Source organism: Mus musculus, chromosome 16, assembly GCF_000001635.26.
Source record: "Mus musculus strain C57BL/6J chromosome 16, GRCm38.p6 C57BL/6J".
Lineage (NCBI taxonomy): Eukaryota > Metazoa > Chordata > Mammalia > Rodentia > Muridae > Mus > Mus musculus.
The window spans coordinates 35,965,453-35,984,680 of NC_000082.6; the positions used below are offsets into that span (position 1 = coordinate 35,965,453).

The window sequence follows — 19,228 nt, forward strand, 5'->3', positions numbered from 1 at the left end:
TATTATTATTAAACCTCAAGTGAGGCCAGTAAAAGCCCTGAAATCTCCACATTTCCCTTCCAACTTCATGTCTTTTTAAAAAAAGTACACTGAGTTCAATTGGAGCCTTCCATATGCAGGTGAATCTAGTGCTATCCAGTGGACCATGAGCAACTTACTGGGCTACATCCCTGAGGAAAATGGACTCCTCCTCCTAGTAGCCATCAAATACCATAGTTCCTTAGTTAGAGGGGCCAGTTCCCAAGACTCTCCCCTTTACATGCTCAAATTTTGACTGACTTGATTTTCTGCTTATCTGGTACAACAGCCACAGCTGCTGCTGTTCCTGTTTCCAACAACTCTGTTATATCCAGACCTCTTTTTTCTTTCCTTTTTTTTTTTTTAAGATTTATTTATTTTATGTGAGTACACTGTTGCTGTCTTCAGATATACCAGATGAGGCATCAGATCTCATTACAGATGTTGTGAGCCACCATGTGGCTGCTGGGAATTGAACTCAGGACCTCCGGAAGAGCAGTCAGTACTCTTAACTGCTGAGCCATCTCTCCAGCCCATCCTCTCCCCTCCCCTCCCCTCCCCTCCCCTCCCCTCCCCTCCTTTTTCCTTTCCTTTCCTTTCCTTTCCTTTCCTTTCCTTTCCTTTCCTTTCCTTTCCTTTCCTTTCCTTTCCTTTCCGAAAGGGTCTCAAGTAGCGGAAACTGGCCTTGAACTCATTGCAGTAAATCTCCTCCCAAATATCCCCAGGCAATGAAAACACAACACAGTTAATATGATTACAAGCTGTGCGCCTAGATTGGGCAGATCTACCGTTACACTACCATCTTCCACAGCTTATGAGACCTCTTAGAACTTGCAGTTTCTCCAGGCCATGTGCTTCTGCTCTGCTTTTCTCCTTCTTCCTCCTCCTCTTGTCCTCTCCCTCTTACATTTTCTCCTTCTCTCTCCCCCTCCTTCTGCTCCACCTTCCCTTTTTTTTAAATTTTTTTTATTTTTTATTTTTCCACCTTCCCTTTTATCTGCCCAATCATCAGCTCTCCTTTATTTTACAAATTAAGGTGGGAAGCAGGTTTACAGGAAATCACCTGAGTGCTGACTCATTCCTTGTTAGCAGCTACTGGACCGGGAGAACGGAATTAACATCAAATATAATTAGCCCCAGGGCTAGCCACAACAATTACATACTTAAGGATAGCCTTGAACTCCTAGTTCTCCTGCCTGTGTGGCTATTGAGTGCTTAGTTAACAGGTTTCTGCCACGGATGTTATCTGTGCTGATGAAATGAGCCAATTCAAGCCAAAGTAAAGTATATAAAGGCAGGTTTATTGGGTACAGCTCTCAGGCTAATTCATTGAGATGCTGTGCAGAGGAGGAGACAGAAAAGTGGGGTCCACGGAGAGAAAGCAGGCATGGGGGGGGGGGCTGGAAGAGAGAACAAAAAATGTCTGGATTACATAGGGAAGAGCCTCCTGGGGAGGGGAAGCCAAGCTCATTGGCTGGGAAGTTCAGGATAGAGGACAGGATATGCCAGCCATATCCTGTAGCAGGTAGGGACTGAGAGATGCTGGTAGAACCTAGAGACCAGTTCTGCTTTGGTACGTTAAATAAGCACCTCCACACCCTGTTCCAACATCTTCCAAATCCCAATAGCCACTGTGTCTGACCTGGTTTGGTTTTTTTGTTTGTTTGTTTGTTTGTTTTTTGAGATAAGGCCTTATAACCCTGGCCTTCCTGAAATTGATTATGTATCCCAGGTGAGTTTTAAACTTAGGACAGTTATCCTGCCTCAGCCTCCCTGGGGTTACAGATGTGAGTCACCATGGTTAGCTCAGGTCACATCACTTTGATAAGCCATGTTTTGTCTTTCTACTGTTAGTTGTAAATTAATAAATAGAAACACATACTGTCGGATTTACTTGTGGTGTCATGGATTATACAAAAAGCCTTAAGACAAAGTTAGAGCCATGCAGAGAAGACAATAAGAAATGGAACATGTCCACTTCTGCAAATGCAGCATTAACGGGTAACTGTATTTTACCTGATGGCCAGGTTGTAGTATCTGATGCCCTCTTCTGGCATGCAGGTGTACATGTAGATAGAGGAAAAAAAATAAAAAGAGAGAGAGAGAGAGAGTTAACATATTTTTCCCCCTGTGTTCATGGAGCATTGAAACAAGGTTTTTTTCTTACTCATTATTTTAGGACAGGGGACCAACCAGCAAGAAAAACTGGATAAAATGGAAGAATCGTACACATTTCAACGATACCCAGCATCATTAACTCAGGAACTTCAGGACCGAAAGAAACAGTTTGAAAAGTGTGGCTTGTGGGTTGTGCAGGTATAATCAAAGAAGGCTCTGGTTTACCTAGCTGTTAACTGGTTCTATAGCCAAAATGAAAATTCTCCTGCCAAGGACTCAGCCGCTCAGTCACCTGGAGTCTGGAATAAGACTGGGTAGAAATACAGGCCTTGAAGAGTAGAGTTAGAATCAGGAGGCAGACATGATGTCAAGACAAGCAGAGACACAGACTCAAGATTTATGAGGAAGTGTCTACCTGTCATCGACAACTACCGTGGAAAGCACACGGTGTTTAGCCTGCCGTGCTACCTCTGTTTAACCCACTTTTATCTTACTAAGCCATTAGCTGTAATGGGACACATACTATGCCTGTAGGTCATTTCTGTACCAGTGACTGCACATGCTGATGACACAGTGGAGTTGTGTGTGAAGCAGGGTAGGCATGCTGTGTGTATGCTGTCTAAATAAAGGGCTTCTCCAGTTAAAGTGTCCCAACAAGGCAAAACTTTACTTCTCATCAGCAGGGTGCACGCTACTCAGAAAGAAGAGCTGGGTGGGGGAGCTCACTCGGTTACATTCTAACACAGGTGGAGACTGTCCTGTCCCCACTGACAGGAGTCTGACCTCCACTGTTGCTGGCTTGGCTAGCTTTCAAAGAAACTGTGAAAAGGAGATGAAGGAAATGGGGGCAGGGAAGTGCCAGTGCCTAAATTACTTAAGCTCCTAGCTGCCTGGCCTTTGTAAATAAAAAGTTTTATGGGGTAGGAGATTAAAGCTTTGTATAAAAGTCTTACTAGGTATGGGAGATAAGATTTGAGTTCCTTCTCATAAAAGACTGTCAGGAAAGACTAATATTTGAGGTCTCTAGTATGTGGAGGTTAGGAAACCTTAGCTGTTGTCCTGCCTTAGGACTCTTCTCTTCCACTGCTCACCTTGTTTTTTTTGAGACAGGGTCTGTGGTAGTTTGAATGCGAACGCCCCCACCCCCACCCCCACCACCCCATAGGCTCATACATTAGAATGCTTGGTCCCTAGTTAGTGTAACTATTTCAGAAGGGTTTGGAGGTGTGGTCTTATTGGAGGAGGTGGGTCCCTGGGAGTGGGCTTTGAGGTTTCAAAAGGTATGCCAGCCTGTCTTGGTCTCTGTTACTGTTCTCATACATGCCTGCTTCCTTTAATTATGATCATGGACCAAACGTCAAAAACTATAAGCAAGCACTAGTTAGATGCAGTCTTTTATAAGAGATGCCTTGGACATGGTGTCTCTTCACAGCAATAGAATAGTAACTAAAACGGGGTCTCTCGCTTTTACTTGGAACTTGCTAATTGGGCAAGCTTGGCCAGCCAGTGAGCCCCAGGGACATGTGTCGTCCCCAGTCCTGGGATCACAAGCACATATCACATGTGTGGCTTCTTAAAATGTAGAGTCTGAGGAGTGAACTCAGGTCCTCATGTTTTCAAGCGGGACACTTTACCAACTAACTGAGCCATCCCCCAAGCCTGTGAAATCTTTATTAAGTTACTTTCTTTTGAGACAGAGTCTCACGTAGCCCAGGCTAGCTTTATACTTGCATATGTAGCTGAGACTGTCCTTGATCTCTTTCTGACCCCTCCCCCTGTCTCTACTTCTGGGTCTAAAGGCATACAACTGACATTATTAAATGCACTTATTGAAAAAGGGGGTAGGATATTTTGAAGAGACAGAGAGAGAAGCCAGATTAGGAGAGAACTGAACAGCAAGCTTCATATATTCTATCCACGTAGCACATGTATCTTTCAAGCAGTGCGGGAAACAATTTAAGTAGCCATTTTTCAGAGCATCAAATCTCTTCTTTGCTTACAGGTGGAGCAGATAGACAATAAGGTGCTGCTGGCTGCCTTCCAAGAGAAGAAGAAAATGATGGAAGAGAGGACGCCAAAGGGATCTGGGAGCCAAAGGTTGTTTCAGCAGGTCCCACATCAGTTCTGCAATACGGTGTGCAGAGTCGGCTTCCACAGAATGTATTCGACATCCTATAGTAGGTGTCAGGCTTGTCCTCTGGGCGTGTCTTCAGGGCTGCCTACTTGGGCACAGGCTAGCAGAGTCAGTGGGTGACTGTCGGGGAGGGATCCTTCTCCCCTGGGCTTCAGGAGTGAAGTCTTTTAGAAATGGTCACTCTTTTATCTTTTCTGTCTTTTGTTTGTGTGCGATACATTGATGGGAGAATGGACAGCAGGATCTATGGTGCTCGTTTTAACCTTGTTCCCGTTTCAGTGTTCTAGCTATCCTATCTGCAGAGGGCGCCTTGATGTGTCCCTTTCTTACCTTTCTCATTTCACTGATAATACCAACTCCTCCTTCCTTAGTTAGAAGCTAACATTTACCTTAAAGTAACTTAGTTACTTAAGAAAGTAACTTGAAGAAACTTGTATCTTGTGCCCCGCCCTACCTTTTTTAGACAGAATCTATGTAGTCCCGGCTGTCTTGTAACTCACAGAGATCTGGCTGCAGTAACCTTCCCTGGTACTGTTCCTGGGATTTAAGGCATGTACCATCATGCTGGACCCTTCCGTCCTCTATTTCCTGTCAGTGAAGCAGGTATAATCTGGCAGATGAAGTGTCCCCTCTTACTTATTAGCTACTGGTATGAACTGGATTGGGAGATGTGTAGTGATAACTCCCACTTTGAAACAGGAGAGGGAGAACACAGAACACTTACTGTGTGCTGCTGGACAGGATTGCTCAATAGCCTTTGTCCCTTTCTAGGTCTGCTGCCTAGAGAGGGGACTGCCATTGGACTGCCTCACAGGCTAGAACAGATTATTGTAGCCAGATTACAGTTTCTCCAGCAATAGGATTCCTTTAAAAATTCAGCAAGCTCAGTGGTTAAGAGCACTTGTGGCTCTTGCAGAGGACCCAGGTTTGATTTCAAGAACCTACCTGGTTCACAACCATCTGTTACTCCAGATCTAGAGATTTGATGCCCTCTTCTGATCTATCCAGACACCAAGAACAGACTTGGTACCGGCACACTGATGTAGGCAAAACCACTCACACATAAAATAAAAATGAGTAACTATTTTTTTTTAAGTCCACTGTGCCTGGCTCCTTATTTTTATTTTATTTTATTTTTTTAGTGTAGCTTCTATAAAACTATTGAAGTGTCTCATGTGGCTTATATTGCATTTCTGATTCCCAGTGCTGCTCCAGACTAAGGCAGTATTTGGTTCAGTGTAGAAGGGATAGAAAGAAGGAATGACACTAGCGCTTCAGAGAGGCGTTAGTGTGTCCCCTCTACATGATGTTTTCACTGCTGAGGACTGAGCCATGGCCTTGTGGTGCTAATACATGTCACTAAGCTGCATTAAGAAGAAGGGCTACTTTTCTGGTATACTATACTAGGTATAAACATAGTTCAAAGCAATGGAGGATACATAGTGGGTGTTACATTGTACCAGGCCACAGTAAGAGACTAGGATACCTTGCAAGGGATATAAGGACTATGTTCTCCTAAACAAAGGTTACTCTTCTTGAACAAACCATTTCCATTGTTTCTCTTACAATGTCCAGGACTCTGCCTTCTTGCCCAGTACCCTTTCTCTTTTTGATTTTCATGCTGCCTTTGTAGCACAGGCTGGCCTCAAACTCAACTATCCTCCTGTCCTAGTGCCGCCTGTTCCTACTGGGTGCTATTTAAAGGCTGTAGTCTCAGTAGCTGGAGAGATAGATAGACCTATTTGTAGCTTGTGTAGCCTGCCAATGTTCTAAGAAAAACACATTTCCTTACTGATGCCAACTGCCTGGTTAATATTGACTTGAATCATAATCTCCGAATCTAGATTTTCATTCTTTAAATGAAAATATTACCCAAATTACAGGTTAATTGAATCTAATCAATGTGAAATTGCTTTGAAAGCCAGCTACTTCTCTGTAAATTCTAATTGTGTGTTCCCACATAAAAACTGTTGTCGATGGTATCAGTGATATTGCCCCAGGGGAGCTACTTAGGGTGGAAGACATCAATTGTGTGAATGTCTAGAGAGAGGATACATATTAGCACCCAAATAGATATCATCTACTAGAACATATTTTTTTTCTCTCTTTCAGACCCAGTTTATGGAGCCGGCATATATTTCACCAAGAGCCTCAAAAATCTAGCAGACAAGGTCAAGAAAACCTCAAGCACAGACAAGCTAATCTATGTGTTTGAGGCAGAAGTACTCACAGGGTCCTTCTGTCAGGGTAATTCCTCAAATATCATCCCTCCACCATTGAGTCCTGGGGCCTTAGATGTCAATGACAGCGTAGTTGACAATGTTTCCAGCCCTGAAACCATTGTTGTTTTTAATGGCATGCAGGCCATGCCCCTGTACTTGTGGACTTGCACACAGGATAGGACATTCTCACAGCATCCGATGTGGTCACAGGGCTACTCATCAGGACCAGGAATGGTCTCTTCGCTGCAGTCCTGGGAATGGGTCTTAAATGGCAGCTCTGTTTAGTGTCTACATCAGTTTAACAAGCAGAAGGGGTTGAGAGAACTGACAAAATGATAAATAACAGGTTACCTGTTCAGAATGATGGGGTCACTAAAGGCACCGACCACACACTAGCATCATAGTGCCTTTGTCTTTACCTCTGGGCTTGACTGGGCAGATGCCAGCTAAAACTTCCTCACTGTCTTTTCTATTTGACATCTTTCATCTCCTTTCCTATAGGTGACAGCAAGAATACTTTATATAGAACAAGGATATTTTTTTCAAGCCTGTTATTTTCTAAAATGATAGCACAAACTAGGACAACAGGATGATTTCAGGTTTTCTATATAATTTTATAAAGTGCTTTGGATATCCAAATAAATCACCTTTGTCTGAGTAACTGGCTGTGAATCGTGAATGTGTGAAATGGAATGATGCAAACTCAAGGGACATCAAGAGTTTAGTCATATCAAACAATGCCACTCGATGTATGGTGGGGCACACCTTTAGTCCCCGAACTTGAGAGACAGAGACAGGAGAGATCTCTGAGTTTAAGGCCAGGCTGGTCTGCAGAGGGAGTTCCAGGACAGCCACGTCTAAACAGAGAAACCCTGTCATGGAATAACAAAACACCCACCCTCCCCACAACAAACAAAAATCCAATGCCATTCAACCACTATGTGGCTTAAGGATTAACTCCAAGCGTTGATTGGTTCCTACAAGTGCTTCAGTCACTTTCTGGATGCTAAGCAAGGCAAATATCCCCAAAACATTTTGTCCTGAATAACCAGAAAGGCAGATGTGGACACATGGACCAATATGAATAGATACAGTTAAAGGAGGATTACAGGTGAGAGCAGGACAAACACATCGAGGGCTCGGAAGAAGCTTCAGGAGGAACAGAGACCAGAAGGTAAGGGGGAGCAGAGCTAGGACGTGTCGTAGGCAGAGGACAGCGCTTGTATGGACTAAATCCAAAAGAGAACGGCTGAATCCACCCCGCGCGCCTGAATTTGACTTTAAGGTGCTATTTGTAATAGAGAGGCTGATCTTACCACCTATATATTGCCTACTGCCACATTTATATTTATTTGTCGTTCTAAACCTCTGACCTCTCACTGTTCAATCTTCAACTCCTCATAAGAACCTTCCCGGGCTGGAGAGATGGCTCAGCGGTTAAGAGCACTGACTGCTCTTTCAGAGGTCCCGAGTTCAAATCTCAGCAACCACATGGTGGCTCACAACCATCTGTAATGAGATCTGATGCCCTCTTCTGATACATCTGAAGACAGCTACAGTGTACTTAGATATAATAATAAATAAATCTTAAAAAAAAAAGAACCTTCCCTTCTGCTCCTACCTTAAGCTGTACTCTCCTTGTAAGAAACATGCTTATTCTACAATATGGTACTACTGTCCTAAAATCTGGGCTTCATACTATTGACTTGAAGGGTCTCCTACCCTGGTCCTTTGCTTGAGAGGTCCCATTCTGGGTCTGCCATAGCTGAGTCCATCAACACAAGGTAAGGAACTCCACAGGGCCAAGACAATGGACCATTGAGAGCCTGTAATACTCCTAAGCCAACCATTTCTAGGTATCTAGAAATCTCAGATTTACTGCTTACGGAGTTCTGAGTCTGTTTGCAGAACACAGCTGGGTTTTTTGTTTCTTTATTTGTTTTTGGTTTTTTTCCTTGGCTTTCCCCAAACAGACTATATTGCAGTATGGCTAGAGATGTACTCAGTGATAGAGTGCTCGCCTCTCCTGTACGTAGCTGTAGGTTCAATCTCTAGCACACACTCATTAAAAAACAAATGTGGGTGGGGCTGCTGGTGAGATGGCTCCGTAGGTAAAGTCACTTGCTGCCAAGCTTGATGACCTAAGTTTGACCCCTGGGGTCCACATGATTCAAGGAAGGAACTGATTCCTTCAAGTTGTATGACTTCCACACAACTCCCACAACCCTCTTCCAATAAAAGTAAATGTAATAGTGTGGTGGTTTGAATAGGTTTGGCCTCCACAGACTCATGGTTTGAATGCTTGACCCACAGGGAGTGACACTATTAGGAGGTGTGGTCTGGGAGGAAGTGCATCTCTGTGGGGGTGGGCTTTGAGATCCTATGCTCAAGCTCTGCCCAGTGTGGAAGGGATTCTCCTCCTGGCTGCCTTCTGATCTACATGTAGAACTCTTGGCTCCTCCAGCACCAAGTCTGCATGCAGGATGCCATGCTCCCCACCATGATGATGATGGGTTAAACCTTTGAAAATGTAAGCCAGTCCCAATTAAATGTTTGCCTTTGTAAGAGTTGACTTGGTTACGCGTCTCTTCACAGCAATGAAACCCTAACTAAGACAAATAGTAATAAAAAAGAACAGCCAAAGGGTGTGTGGTTGTCAGGACAGTGCGGCTGCATGTGTTGACAGCTGAGAATGAGAGGACAGGTCGGTCGTCTGTGAAGACGCCATGTGGAACACAGAAGGTGGTGGGCTAACTGAGCTGATCAGGGTTACTGTAGTGAAACGCAGTGGGGAAGGATTAATTAATATTTTGGAAATAGGATTAGTTCTACACTCAAAAAAAAAAAAAGTCCTCAGATGGGCTGGAGAGATTGCTCAGTGGTTAGGAGCACTGACTGCTCTTCCGGAGGTCCTGAGTTCAATTCCCAGCAACCACATGGTGGCTCACAACCATCTGTAATGGGATCTGCTGCTCTTTTCTGTGTCTGAAGACAGCGACAGTGTACTCACATATATAAAATAAATATATCTTAAAAACTCATTAGATAGCTGCATATGTAGCAGAGGATGGCCTAATCAGTCATCAATGGGAGGAGAGACCCTTACTCCTGTGAAGGTTCTATGGCCCAGTATAGGGGAATGCCAGGGCTAGGAAGCAGGAGTGGGTGGGGTTGTGACCAAGGGGAGGGGAGAGGGGATAGAGAGGTTTTTTGGAGGGGAAACCAGGAAAGGGAATAACATTTGAAATGTAAATAAAGAAAGTATCTAATAAAAAAAAGTGTTATGGTAAAAATAAAAATAAAAAGTCATTAGAAAAAGGCAAGCAAGGTAAAGTACTTCCTAAGTTTCTTTACTTAAACCTATTTAAAATTTAACTTCAAGTTTGCAACTTTAGATCACATCTGTGCTTAACAATTTTCTTCATGGAAAGAGGTTTTATGAATGGTGGGTATTATTATTATTATTTTGTGGTCCTAGGGAGTGAACCTACGGTCTTAGGCATGCTAGGTAAGCACTCTACCCCTGACAATATCCTAGCCCTAGAAAAGATGTTTAACTTACGGTGACATACAACGGGCATCAGAATGCCTTTAAAGAAGCTCCTAACCTGCTTTGTCAGTAAATCAAACCTTCAAGACTCTGTTTGTGTACTATTTGAGAGCAAACTTAGCTTGGCGTCATTCCTTTGCAGTGACCATAGGAACCACTGCTATGTAGGCAAAAAAGCAGAGCTGCAAGTCAAAATTTCGTATTTGACTGTATTCAGCTTTAGCATTACATATGAGAGAGAGAGAGAGAGAGAGAGAGAGAGAGAGAGAGAGAGAGAGAGAGAGAGAGATCCCCTGAAGGCTCCAGGCAGTTAATGAAAAAGGAAACAGAAAGAATAAAAATACTCAACCTTCTCAGGACAGACATACATCTTTTTTTTTTTTTTTTTCAAGACAGGGTTTCTCTGTGTAGCCCTGGCCGTCCTGGAACTCACTCTGTAGACCAGGCTGGCCTCGAACTCAGAAATCCGCCTGCCTCTGCCTCCCGAGTGCTGGGATTAAAGGTGTGCGCCACCACGCCCGGCTACATCTTTTTTTAAAATTTAATACAGACACTATGTATTTAATTAGTTCTTTTATTGTGCTTATATTCTTCTTATATTTATATACTTTAAAGTACAGACTAAGAGGCTGAGCTTAGTTGGTTTTGTGTGAAGCCCTGGGCTTGATTCCCCAGCACCACTGCATAAAAACTAGTGTGCAAAAAGAATATAGAGGGCTGGTGAGATGGCTCAGTGGTTAAGAGCACCGCCTGCTCTTCCAAAGGTCCTGAGTTCAAATCCCAGAAACCACATGATCTCACTCCCTCTTCTGGAGTGTCTGAAGACAGCTACAGTGTACTTACATATTATAAATAAATAAATAAATCTTTAAAAAAAGAATATAGAGAAATATCCTACAAAGTTTAAACGGGCAACCAAGAATTAAAATAAGTTGCTGAAGCAAAGGGATAGGAGCATTATAAAATATAGCCACACTTTAATTATACCTGTTACTTAATTCCTGTACTTACTAACTGCCTTTTTTTTTTTTTTTTGGTTATTCGAGACAGGGTTTCTCTGTGTAGCCCTGGTTGTAGACCAGGCTTTCCTGGAACTCAAAAATCCACCTGCCAGCTGTGCATGGTAGCACACACCTTTAATCCCAGCACTCAGGAGGCAGAGGCAGATGGATTTCTGGATTTCTGAGTTCGAGGCCAGGCTGGTCTACAGAGTAAGTTCCAGGACAGCCAGGGCTACACAGAGAAACCCTGTCTAAAAAAAAAAAAAAAAAAAAAAGAAAGAAAGAAAGAAAGAAACAAACAAACAAAATCCACCTGCCTCTGCCTCCTCCCAAGTTCTGGGATTAAAGGCGTGAGCCACCACTGCCCGGCCACTAGCTGCCATTTTTAACTAGACCTGTCGCTATGTTGTTTTTAGTATCAGTATGTATGTAACAAAAAGGAAATATAGTAGATTATATAATTCCAAGTAAATTTATTTCTTTCTTTTCTCTTTGTCGTTTTGTTTTGTTTTGTTTTAAGACAGGATTTCTCCTATGTAGCCCTGGCTATACTGGAACTCAGTTCTGCCTCTGTCTCCTAAGTGCTGGAATTAAGGGCATGTACTGCCACTGCATGCCTTTAATTAATTAATTAATTATTAATTAAAATGTCTATTTCTATATTTATGTTTGAGTAATAACATAAATCCACATTTGTACTGTCTTTTCTTTCTCTCTCTCTCTTTTTTTTTTTGGTTTTTTGAGACAGGGTTTCTCTGTGTAGCCTTGGCTGTCATGGAACTCACTCTGTAGACCAGGCTGGCCTCGAACTCAGAGATCCACCTGTCTCTGCCTCCCAAGTGCTGGGATTAAAGGCGTGTGCCACCACCGCCCAGCTCTGTCTTTTATTTCTATATCTGTTAGGTTGGCGGGTTTTTTCCCAGCTCAACTTGCAGTGGTTTTGAGACAGGAACTTACAATGTAGGCCATAGATCTTCCTTCTTCTATCTCGAAGAGTGCTGGTATTAAAGGTGTGTGCCCCCACGTCAAAGTACGTGCATTTGTGTGGGCAGCCTTATGTGTAGTTCCTCAGGAACTGTCCACCTTGGTTTTTTGTTTTGTTTTTGAGAGGAAGTTTCTCCCTGAGATCTGGGGCATGCTGACTAGGCCATTCATCCAGGATGGCTGACCAGCAGGCCCCAGGGATACTCCTGGCTCTGTCTCCCCAGAGCTGGGATTAAAAGCCCAAATCAACATACCTAGTTTTTTTGCTTGGATGTTGGGATTGAACTCAGGTCCTCAGACTCTAGTGGCCGGTACTTTCCTGACCAAGCTATCTTCTACTCTCAACCTGAAGTTTTCTTGTTGTTTTTAAAAATAGTATCAGTATGTATGTGGTCAGTTGGGTTTTAATTTTCATAGAAGAAAGACAAAAAAAGAGAGAGTGATAAAAAGTAGTAACATATATGAAATAAAGTTTACAAAGAGATGATGAGCTGCGAGATAAGTGTGTATACACATTATGTTCCAAATGTTCACAAGCATGTGTGGAAAACAACCTATACACTGCTTGTAGGCTTTATCATGGTGAAATAACCCAGCAATACTCGGTGTATTAGTTTGTGATTTCTGTGTAATGAACAAACATAGTGGTTTAACACCCATTGGTTATGTTGGAGTTTCTTTTGGCTGGGAGGGTGTCTTAGGGTTTTATTGCTTTGAAGAGACACCATGACCAAAGCAACACCTATAAAGGGAAACATTTAATTGGGGCTGGCTTACAGTGTCAGAGGTTTAATAAATTATCATGGTAGGGAGCATTGCAACATGCAGGCCAGCAGGGTCCTGGAGAAACATCTTGCAGCCAGGAGACTGGAATTCCTCAGTGGGTAGTGCTTAAGCACAGGAGACCTAAGAGCGTGCCCCTACAGTTATGCTTCCTTCAACAAGGCCACACCTACTCCAACAAGGCCATATCTCCTAATAGTGATACTCCCTGTAGTGGCTATTCCTGGTTGTCAACTTGACTATATCTGGAATGAACTACAATCCAGAATTGGAAGGCTCACCAGTGATCCTAATCTGGAAGTTGGGAGATAGAAGTTTCTGACCTGAATCTTGAGGCATAGTGGCTATGGATTCCAGAAGATTAAGACAGGGAGACCTCTGAGTTCAAGGTCATCTGGGATTAAAGGTGTGGTGGCACACACCTTTAATCTGGGCCACGCCTTCTACTGGAGACCTACATAAGGACATTGGAAGAAGGAAGTCTATCTCTCCTTCACCTGCTTGCCTTGTGGGACTGAGCAACTGCTAGATTCTTGGATTTCCATTCACAGCTGCTACTGACCATTGTTGGGAGTTGGACTGCAAACTGTAAGTCATCAATAAATTCCTTTACTATATAGAGACTGCTCATAAGTTCTGTGACTCTAGAGAACCTTGGCTAATACACTCCGCATGAGCCAAGCATTCAAACATGTGAGCCTATGAAAGGGATAGGAGGGGTAGAAGGGCATATCTATTCAAACCTATTCACAGAGGGTATCCACAGTTTACCTGGATCCTCTGCTGAGGATCTATCAAGCAGCAATAAAGTATATGTTTCTCTAGTGAAGGCTCAAGTCAGGAAGATTCTGTTTCCAAGCTCACCCAGGCTATTAGCAGAATTCATTTCTTGTGATTATATGATTGCAGGCTCTAGATTCTTACTGAATGCTAGCTTTATTCAGGTCCTAGAGGCCATCAGCAGGCCCTACCAGGTGGCCTTCTATAGGCAAGTGACAATATGACAACTTAAGGCTAGCATGAATTTTTAGTTTCATAAACACAAAGCACTACTAAATGAAATGTCATCACCAGAGGCCTTCTATCTTTTAGTCCAGTCTGTTGGCTAGTAAGGGGTCCTATAGATATTCAAGGGGTGGTGTAATGGATATTTCTGGTTTTCAACTTGACTATATCTGGAATGAACTACAATCCAGAATTGGAAAGCTCACCTGTGATCCAGATCTTGAGGCTGGGAGATACAAGTTTCTGACCTGGATCTTGGCATGGAGATCTTGAGGTACAGTGGCTATGAATCCTAGGAGACTAAGGCAAGGAGATCTCTGAGTTCAAGGTCAGCCTGGGACAAAACAAGTCCCAGATCCAGTCATGGTGGTGTACACCTTTAATCTGGGCCACACCTGCTGGAGACCTATACTGGAAGAAGGAAGATTCTCTCTCTGCCTGCTTGCATTTACTTGCCAGCACATCTATTGGAGTCTACTAGCCATGTGGGACTGAGCAACTACTAGATTCTTGGACTTCCCATTCACAGCTGACCATTGTTGGGGAGTTGGACTACAGACTGTAAGTCATAACAAATTCCCTTACTATATAGAGACTATCCGTAAGTTCTGTGACTCTAGAGAACCCTGACTAATACAGGTGGTGATTATACAGAGCAGCACCAAGAATCAGAGATCACAGCAGTGCCTGGGTCGGAGGAGTGTTATCCTAAGACTTCTGCCTGTCATATCTAGTAATATTGAAGACACAGTGTCCTGGGGCTGGAGAGATGTCTCAGTGGTTAAGGGCACTTGCTGCTCTTGCTAAGGACCTTGGTTTGCCTCTCACTAACCACATGACAGTTCACAACTGTCTGCATTTGCAGTTCCAGGAGATCTGGTACCTTCTTCTGATTTCTGCAGGTACCAGGCATTCACACATATGCCGTACATACATACACACACAGGCAAGAGACTCTTAAACATGATGTAATGTCCTATAAAATGATGCAATGTGCTAAGGTAAGACATTTTCCTTCTACACAGTATATATACGAGAATATTCATAATAGCAAAAATACTGTTACTTTTTGTACTTCTCAAAATAAAAAACAGAGAAACATAAAAGACCAGATATGTGTACAGGCATTATGTTTCTGTGTAAAGTCATTATGCAGCTGTGGTCTACTGTAGTGGAGGTGGATCAACCCTTCCACTACTAAAAACCTTAATGAAGAGGTACTGAGGTAGTGCAAGACACAGAAGAGAGCCCCACACTTGTCCTTGCTTTCCCAAGCAGTCAGTGACTGAGGATTGCAAATCCAATGATCAAGGTTTTGTCTGCCTCATGGGGCTGAGGAGGCCTTGCCAAAGAGAAGAGACCTAGACTTTTGGTTAGGACGCTCACGACTGTATCTACTTGGGAGTAAGGGTGGATTAGGGAATAACCAACCTCCACAAGGTTGAATGAGTCTTACCTCCTGAGCAGAATATAATGATCAGATATCAGCTCAGCTATGGTCAGGCAGTCATTGAAGGAAGCCAGGACAGGAACTCCAGCGGGTTGATACAGAGGCCATGGAGGGATGCTGCTTACTGGCTTGCTCCTCCTGGCTTAGTACACTTCTTTCTTATAGAATCCAGAACCACCAGCCCAGTGATGGTACCATCCACAATGGGCTGAGCCCTTCCCTAGCAATCACTAATTAAGAAAATTCCTTAAAACTGTATCTCCTGGAAGCATTTTCTCAATTGAGGTCCCCTCTTTCCAGAGGATTCTAGCTTGGGTCAAATTGGCAACACTAACCCCTAAGTCTCTCTGATAGAACACTTTCTCCCAAGCTGCTTTGCTCAAATTCAGCTTCCATGTAAACAAGCACACTCTTAGTGGAGAAGATGATACTGACGCAGAAGGAAGAAAGTGAGAAGAAAGGGAGAGAAGGACTGAGGGATCGAGAAAGTTGTTCTAGTTTGCTTTCGGTTGCTATGATAAAACTAACCAAAACAACTTGGGGGCAGGCATTTCAGCTTACAGTGCATCTTTGAGGGAAGCCAGGACTGGAATTCAAGGCAGGAACCTGGAGGCAGTAATTGAAGCAGATCATGGAGGAATTTGGTCCCTGGCTTACTCTCAGCTTGTTATCCTATACAGCCCAGAGGTGGCACCGCCCACAGTGAGTCTCACATTTATCGTGAGTCAGGAAAACACCCCACCGACGAGCCTTCAGGCCAATCTGGTGGGAGCAGTTAGCCCATGTGGTCCTTTTTCTCCTCCTGTCTTACATTTATAGATGTATTGATTCGAAGAGTAAAAAAGTAAAATAATGACTGCCCTGAGAACTGGCGCTGCGGGATGAACCGAACGCTGGGTTAAGGCGCCCGATGCCGACGCTCATCAGACCCCAGAAAAGGTGCTGTTCCTCTCGTACTGAGCAGGATTATCATGGCAACAACACATCATCAGTAGGGTAAAACTAACCTGTCTCACGACGGTCTAAACCCAGCTCACGTTCCCTATTAGTGGGTGAACAATCCAACGCTTGGTGAATTCTGCTTCACAATGATAGGAAGAGCCGGTTAGACAAGCGCAGAAGGGAAAGAGAAGATAGACAGAGCTGGTTTGAAAATTGGTTTAATAAGTCTCCTTGGTTTACCACCCTTGTTTCTACCCTTGCCGGTCCCCTAATCATCCTTTTGCTTTTGCTCACTTTTGGACCTTGCATTCTTAATAAGTTAGTGGCTTTTGTAAAAGACAGGGTTAGTGTTGTACAGGTAATGGTGCTCCGACAACAGTACCTGACTTTGCCGAAAGAAGAAGAGGGGTCGCTCTAAGATTAGAGCTACTCACAAGAAGAAGTGGGGAAATGAAGAGTAAAAAAATAAAATAATGACTGCCCTGAGAACATGGGCCCCCGCCCCCGGCCAGATGGCCTAATTCCCTGGAACTCTTGGGAAAAACAACCACAAAATGTTTCAATGTCCCAGGTGCCTTGAAGTAAATATCCGCCCCTAGACTTCCCCTGTTTCCTCTCCCATCCTCCCCCTAGGTTCTGGTTTTTACCTTTATAAACCTGCTGGAAAATAGGGTTGGGGTCAGACTCCTCTACCCCTGCGTGGTGTATGGGTCTCGACCTCAGCATGCTGGTTTGTGTGCCATTAAAAACCTCGTGTGTTTGCAGCAAGCGTGACTGTGGCTTTCTGGGCTCGCGATCCCTGAGACTTGAGTGAGGGTCTCCCTTCGGGGGTTCTACAGATTCATGTCCGGTGCTCCTCAGTATTCCTTTTAAACTGACTTGTTAAACCGTGTCCTGTGGTTGTGATTTTCCTGTGACCTCTACTTGCTGTCTTAAAGTGTTCCTTTGAAGCCACCGCTCTACTCCCCAGAAAGAAAAAAAAATTCTATCATGTAACGGTTAAGTCATTTCCCTAAATATTTTGTTTTAGCGTGCCTTCTCATAGCAACGCAAATATTTTCGCTGGAAATTGCCGTTTTTGAGATAGGGGTCTTTCTACGTAGTAATGCTGGTCTAGAATTCGCCATTCTCCTGCCTCAGACTTCCTAGAGCTGAAAATACAGGCGTGCGTTACCGTCATGCTAGGCTCAAAAAGCGATTTAATGTTATATGATACTAATAAATTACCGGGTAAGATGGGTGAGAACTGAAGAGAATACCCAGAAAGTTCCTGCAAACGGGTTGCATGTGAATTCTTTGAACGTGAGACACTGACGTATTTTGTAATACTCCCTCAGCCTCCAACCATGCCATCATTCATCCAATAAGCATGCTCGGCTGTGAGGTACCTACCATGTGAGAGGGAAGCTATATTGATGTGAGGGGGAATCCGTCCATTCTGGAAGAGCTTAGTAAGGACAAGTTTGTTTCCATAACTTCTATATGTCTGCGCTTTTACTGACTGCCAACCTGGTCCGCAGAGACCCACGCCCTGGCCGCCGCCTTTTCCCTGGCCGCCGCTAGCCTAGGGCGTCCACGCTCGGAGACTCCGCTTCCCGGCAGCCCCTGCGGCAGGCGGCGGAGAAGCGCACGCAGGCGCGCCGGCCGGCCCCCGCACGCAGGCGCAGTGCGCACGCCGGCTGAGCTGGGTCTCGCGGCTCTGTGAGCGGCAGCGGAGAGCGAGGCCTGGTGAGCGCCGCCGTGGTGCGCGCCGGCTGGTCAAGGTTGTGCGCAGAAGAGGCGCAGCGGGCGGGCCAAGAGCGAGCGTCTCCCTCTTCGTAGTGGCACCGGGACCGGTCGCCTGGAGCCGGTGAGTGGGGGCACCTCGCGGCCCCTCCCCCTCGGCGGGCGGCTCTGGGTCCCCCTCCGCGGACCCGAGGGAGGCCCCGGGGCGAAGGCGGACGCGGGCGGAAGCCGGAGCTGGCTCGGGCGCGCCGGGGACCGGACCCTCGCGTCGCTCCGGTGCGTCACGGGCCCGGCGGTCCTAACGGCCGCGCGGCGGCGGAGCGGGGTGGGGGTGGGGAACGCTGGTGCTCGCCGTGAGGAACGCCGGTCGGGGCGGGGCGGCGCGGCGCGGCGCGGCGGTGGAAGCGGCGTCGGGGACTGCGGGGCGCCGGGCGGCGGCGCGGAGTCTGCGCGCCGCGCTAGCTTGAGGGCGGGGGCGGGCGGCGCGGAGTGCGGTGGCTGAGGCCGAGGCGTGCGGGGCCGATCGGGGAGTTGGCAGGTTACCACCGGGGCCGGTGTTTGGAGGGAGGTGGGGGTGGAGACGGGAGGCTTGCAGTTTACAGATGTCATAACTACGCGGGCCTGGAGCTGCTGACGGGGGTGTGGTAATTATAGCAATGACAAGTTGGTCGGCTGTGTGAGCCGGCGATGCGAGGGAAACCGCCAAGCCTTAGCTGAGGCTCGCATTGGGAGCAGAAAACTGGAGGGTGACTGGGATCAGGGACATCGGCAAGAAAGAATGTGTGGGTTGAATGCAGCTGCTTCCAAACCACTTTTCAATGAAAAGTTTCACATGAATTGATTTTAAGGCTTAAACTTCGGCTTGGTAAATTACTATAGGAATCAGCCACCGAGAAATGCTTTTGAGATATTAAACACTATTGTCTGGCCTTTTCCCTCTTAAAAGAGTTCCGTCAAACACCTCCTTCCTCCTCCTCCTCCTCCTCCTCTTTTTTTTGTGTTTTTGTTTTTGTTTTTTTTCGAGACAGGGTTTCTCTGTGTAGCCCTGGCTGTCCTGGAACTCACTCTGTAGACCAGGCTGTCCTGGAACTCACTCTGTAGACCAGGCTGTCTTGGAACTCAGAAATTCACCTGCCTCTGCCTCCCAAGTGCTGGGATTAAAGGCGTGCGCCACCACTGCCCAGCCTGTTTTTTTTTGAGGTTGGGTTTTGTTTGGTAGGCTGGCTTTGAGCTTCTTATCCTGCCCTGGCCTTCGGGGTGGCAGGATTTCAGAGTCACACAGAAACTACACAGTCA

At 45.2% G+C, this 19,228-nt stretch overlaps 2 protein-coding genes and 1 long non-coding RNA gene across 11 annotated transcripts in view; 2 read left to right on the top strand and 1 right to left on the bottom strand.

Moving 5' to 3' along the window:
• Positions 1 to 7,169, top strand: part of Parp9 (poly (ADP-ribose) polymerase family, member 9) — a 34,152-nt gene extending 26,983 nt beyond the window's left edge. For 3 of the 5 annotated variants that reach the window (XM_030249338.1, XM_030249336.1, XM_030249337.1), the window contains 3 exons: positions 2,198 to 2,334; positions 4,139 to 4,313; positions 6,383 to 7,151. In XM_030249338.1, coding sequence (XP_030105198.1) covers positions 2,198 to 2,334; positions 4,139 to 4,313; positions 6,383 to 6,777 — 707 coding nt within the window. In that variant the 3' untranslated portion in view covers positions 6,778 to 7,151. Of the gene's footprint in view, positions 1 to 2,197; positions 2,335 to 4,138; positions 4,314 to 6,382 lie in introns of all 5 variants that reach the window. The other 2 variants (NM_030253.3, XM_006522755.2) reach the window with 2 other exon arrangements.
• Gm15564 lies at positions 1,299 to 17,877 on the bottom strand. 3 transcript variants are annotated; one of them, XR_003951858.1, is made up of 3 exons: positions 15,272 to 16,397; positions 2,035 to 2,068; positions 1,299 to 1,418 (listed from the first exon to the last, which is right to left on the bottom strand). It is a non-coding gene; the product is annotated as a predicted gene 15564 (long non-coding RNA). The 3 variants fall into 3 exon arrangements; XR_001781900.2 differs by lacking the exon at positions 15,272 to 16,397 and adding an exon at positions 17,600 to 17,877 and having other exon boundaries at positions 1,299 to 2,068; XR_876052.2 differs by having other exon boundaries at positions 1,299 to 2,068; positions 15,794 to 16,395.
• The window catches only part of Kpna1 (karyopherin (importin) alpha 1), a 53,849-nt gene continuing 52,456 nt past the window's right edge, over positions 17,836 to 19,228 (top strand). The window contains exon 1 of one of the 3 annotated variants that reach the window (XM_006521814.4): positions 17,836 to 18,208. The gene's annotated coding sequence lies outside the window, so the exon portion shown is untranslated. The remainder of the gene's footprint in view (positions 18,209 to 19,228) is intronic. The other 2 variants (XM_030248989.1, NM_008465.5) reach the window with 2 other exon arrangements.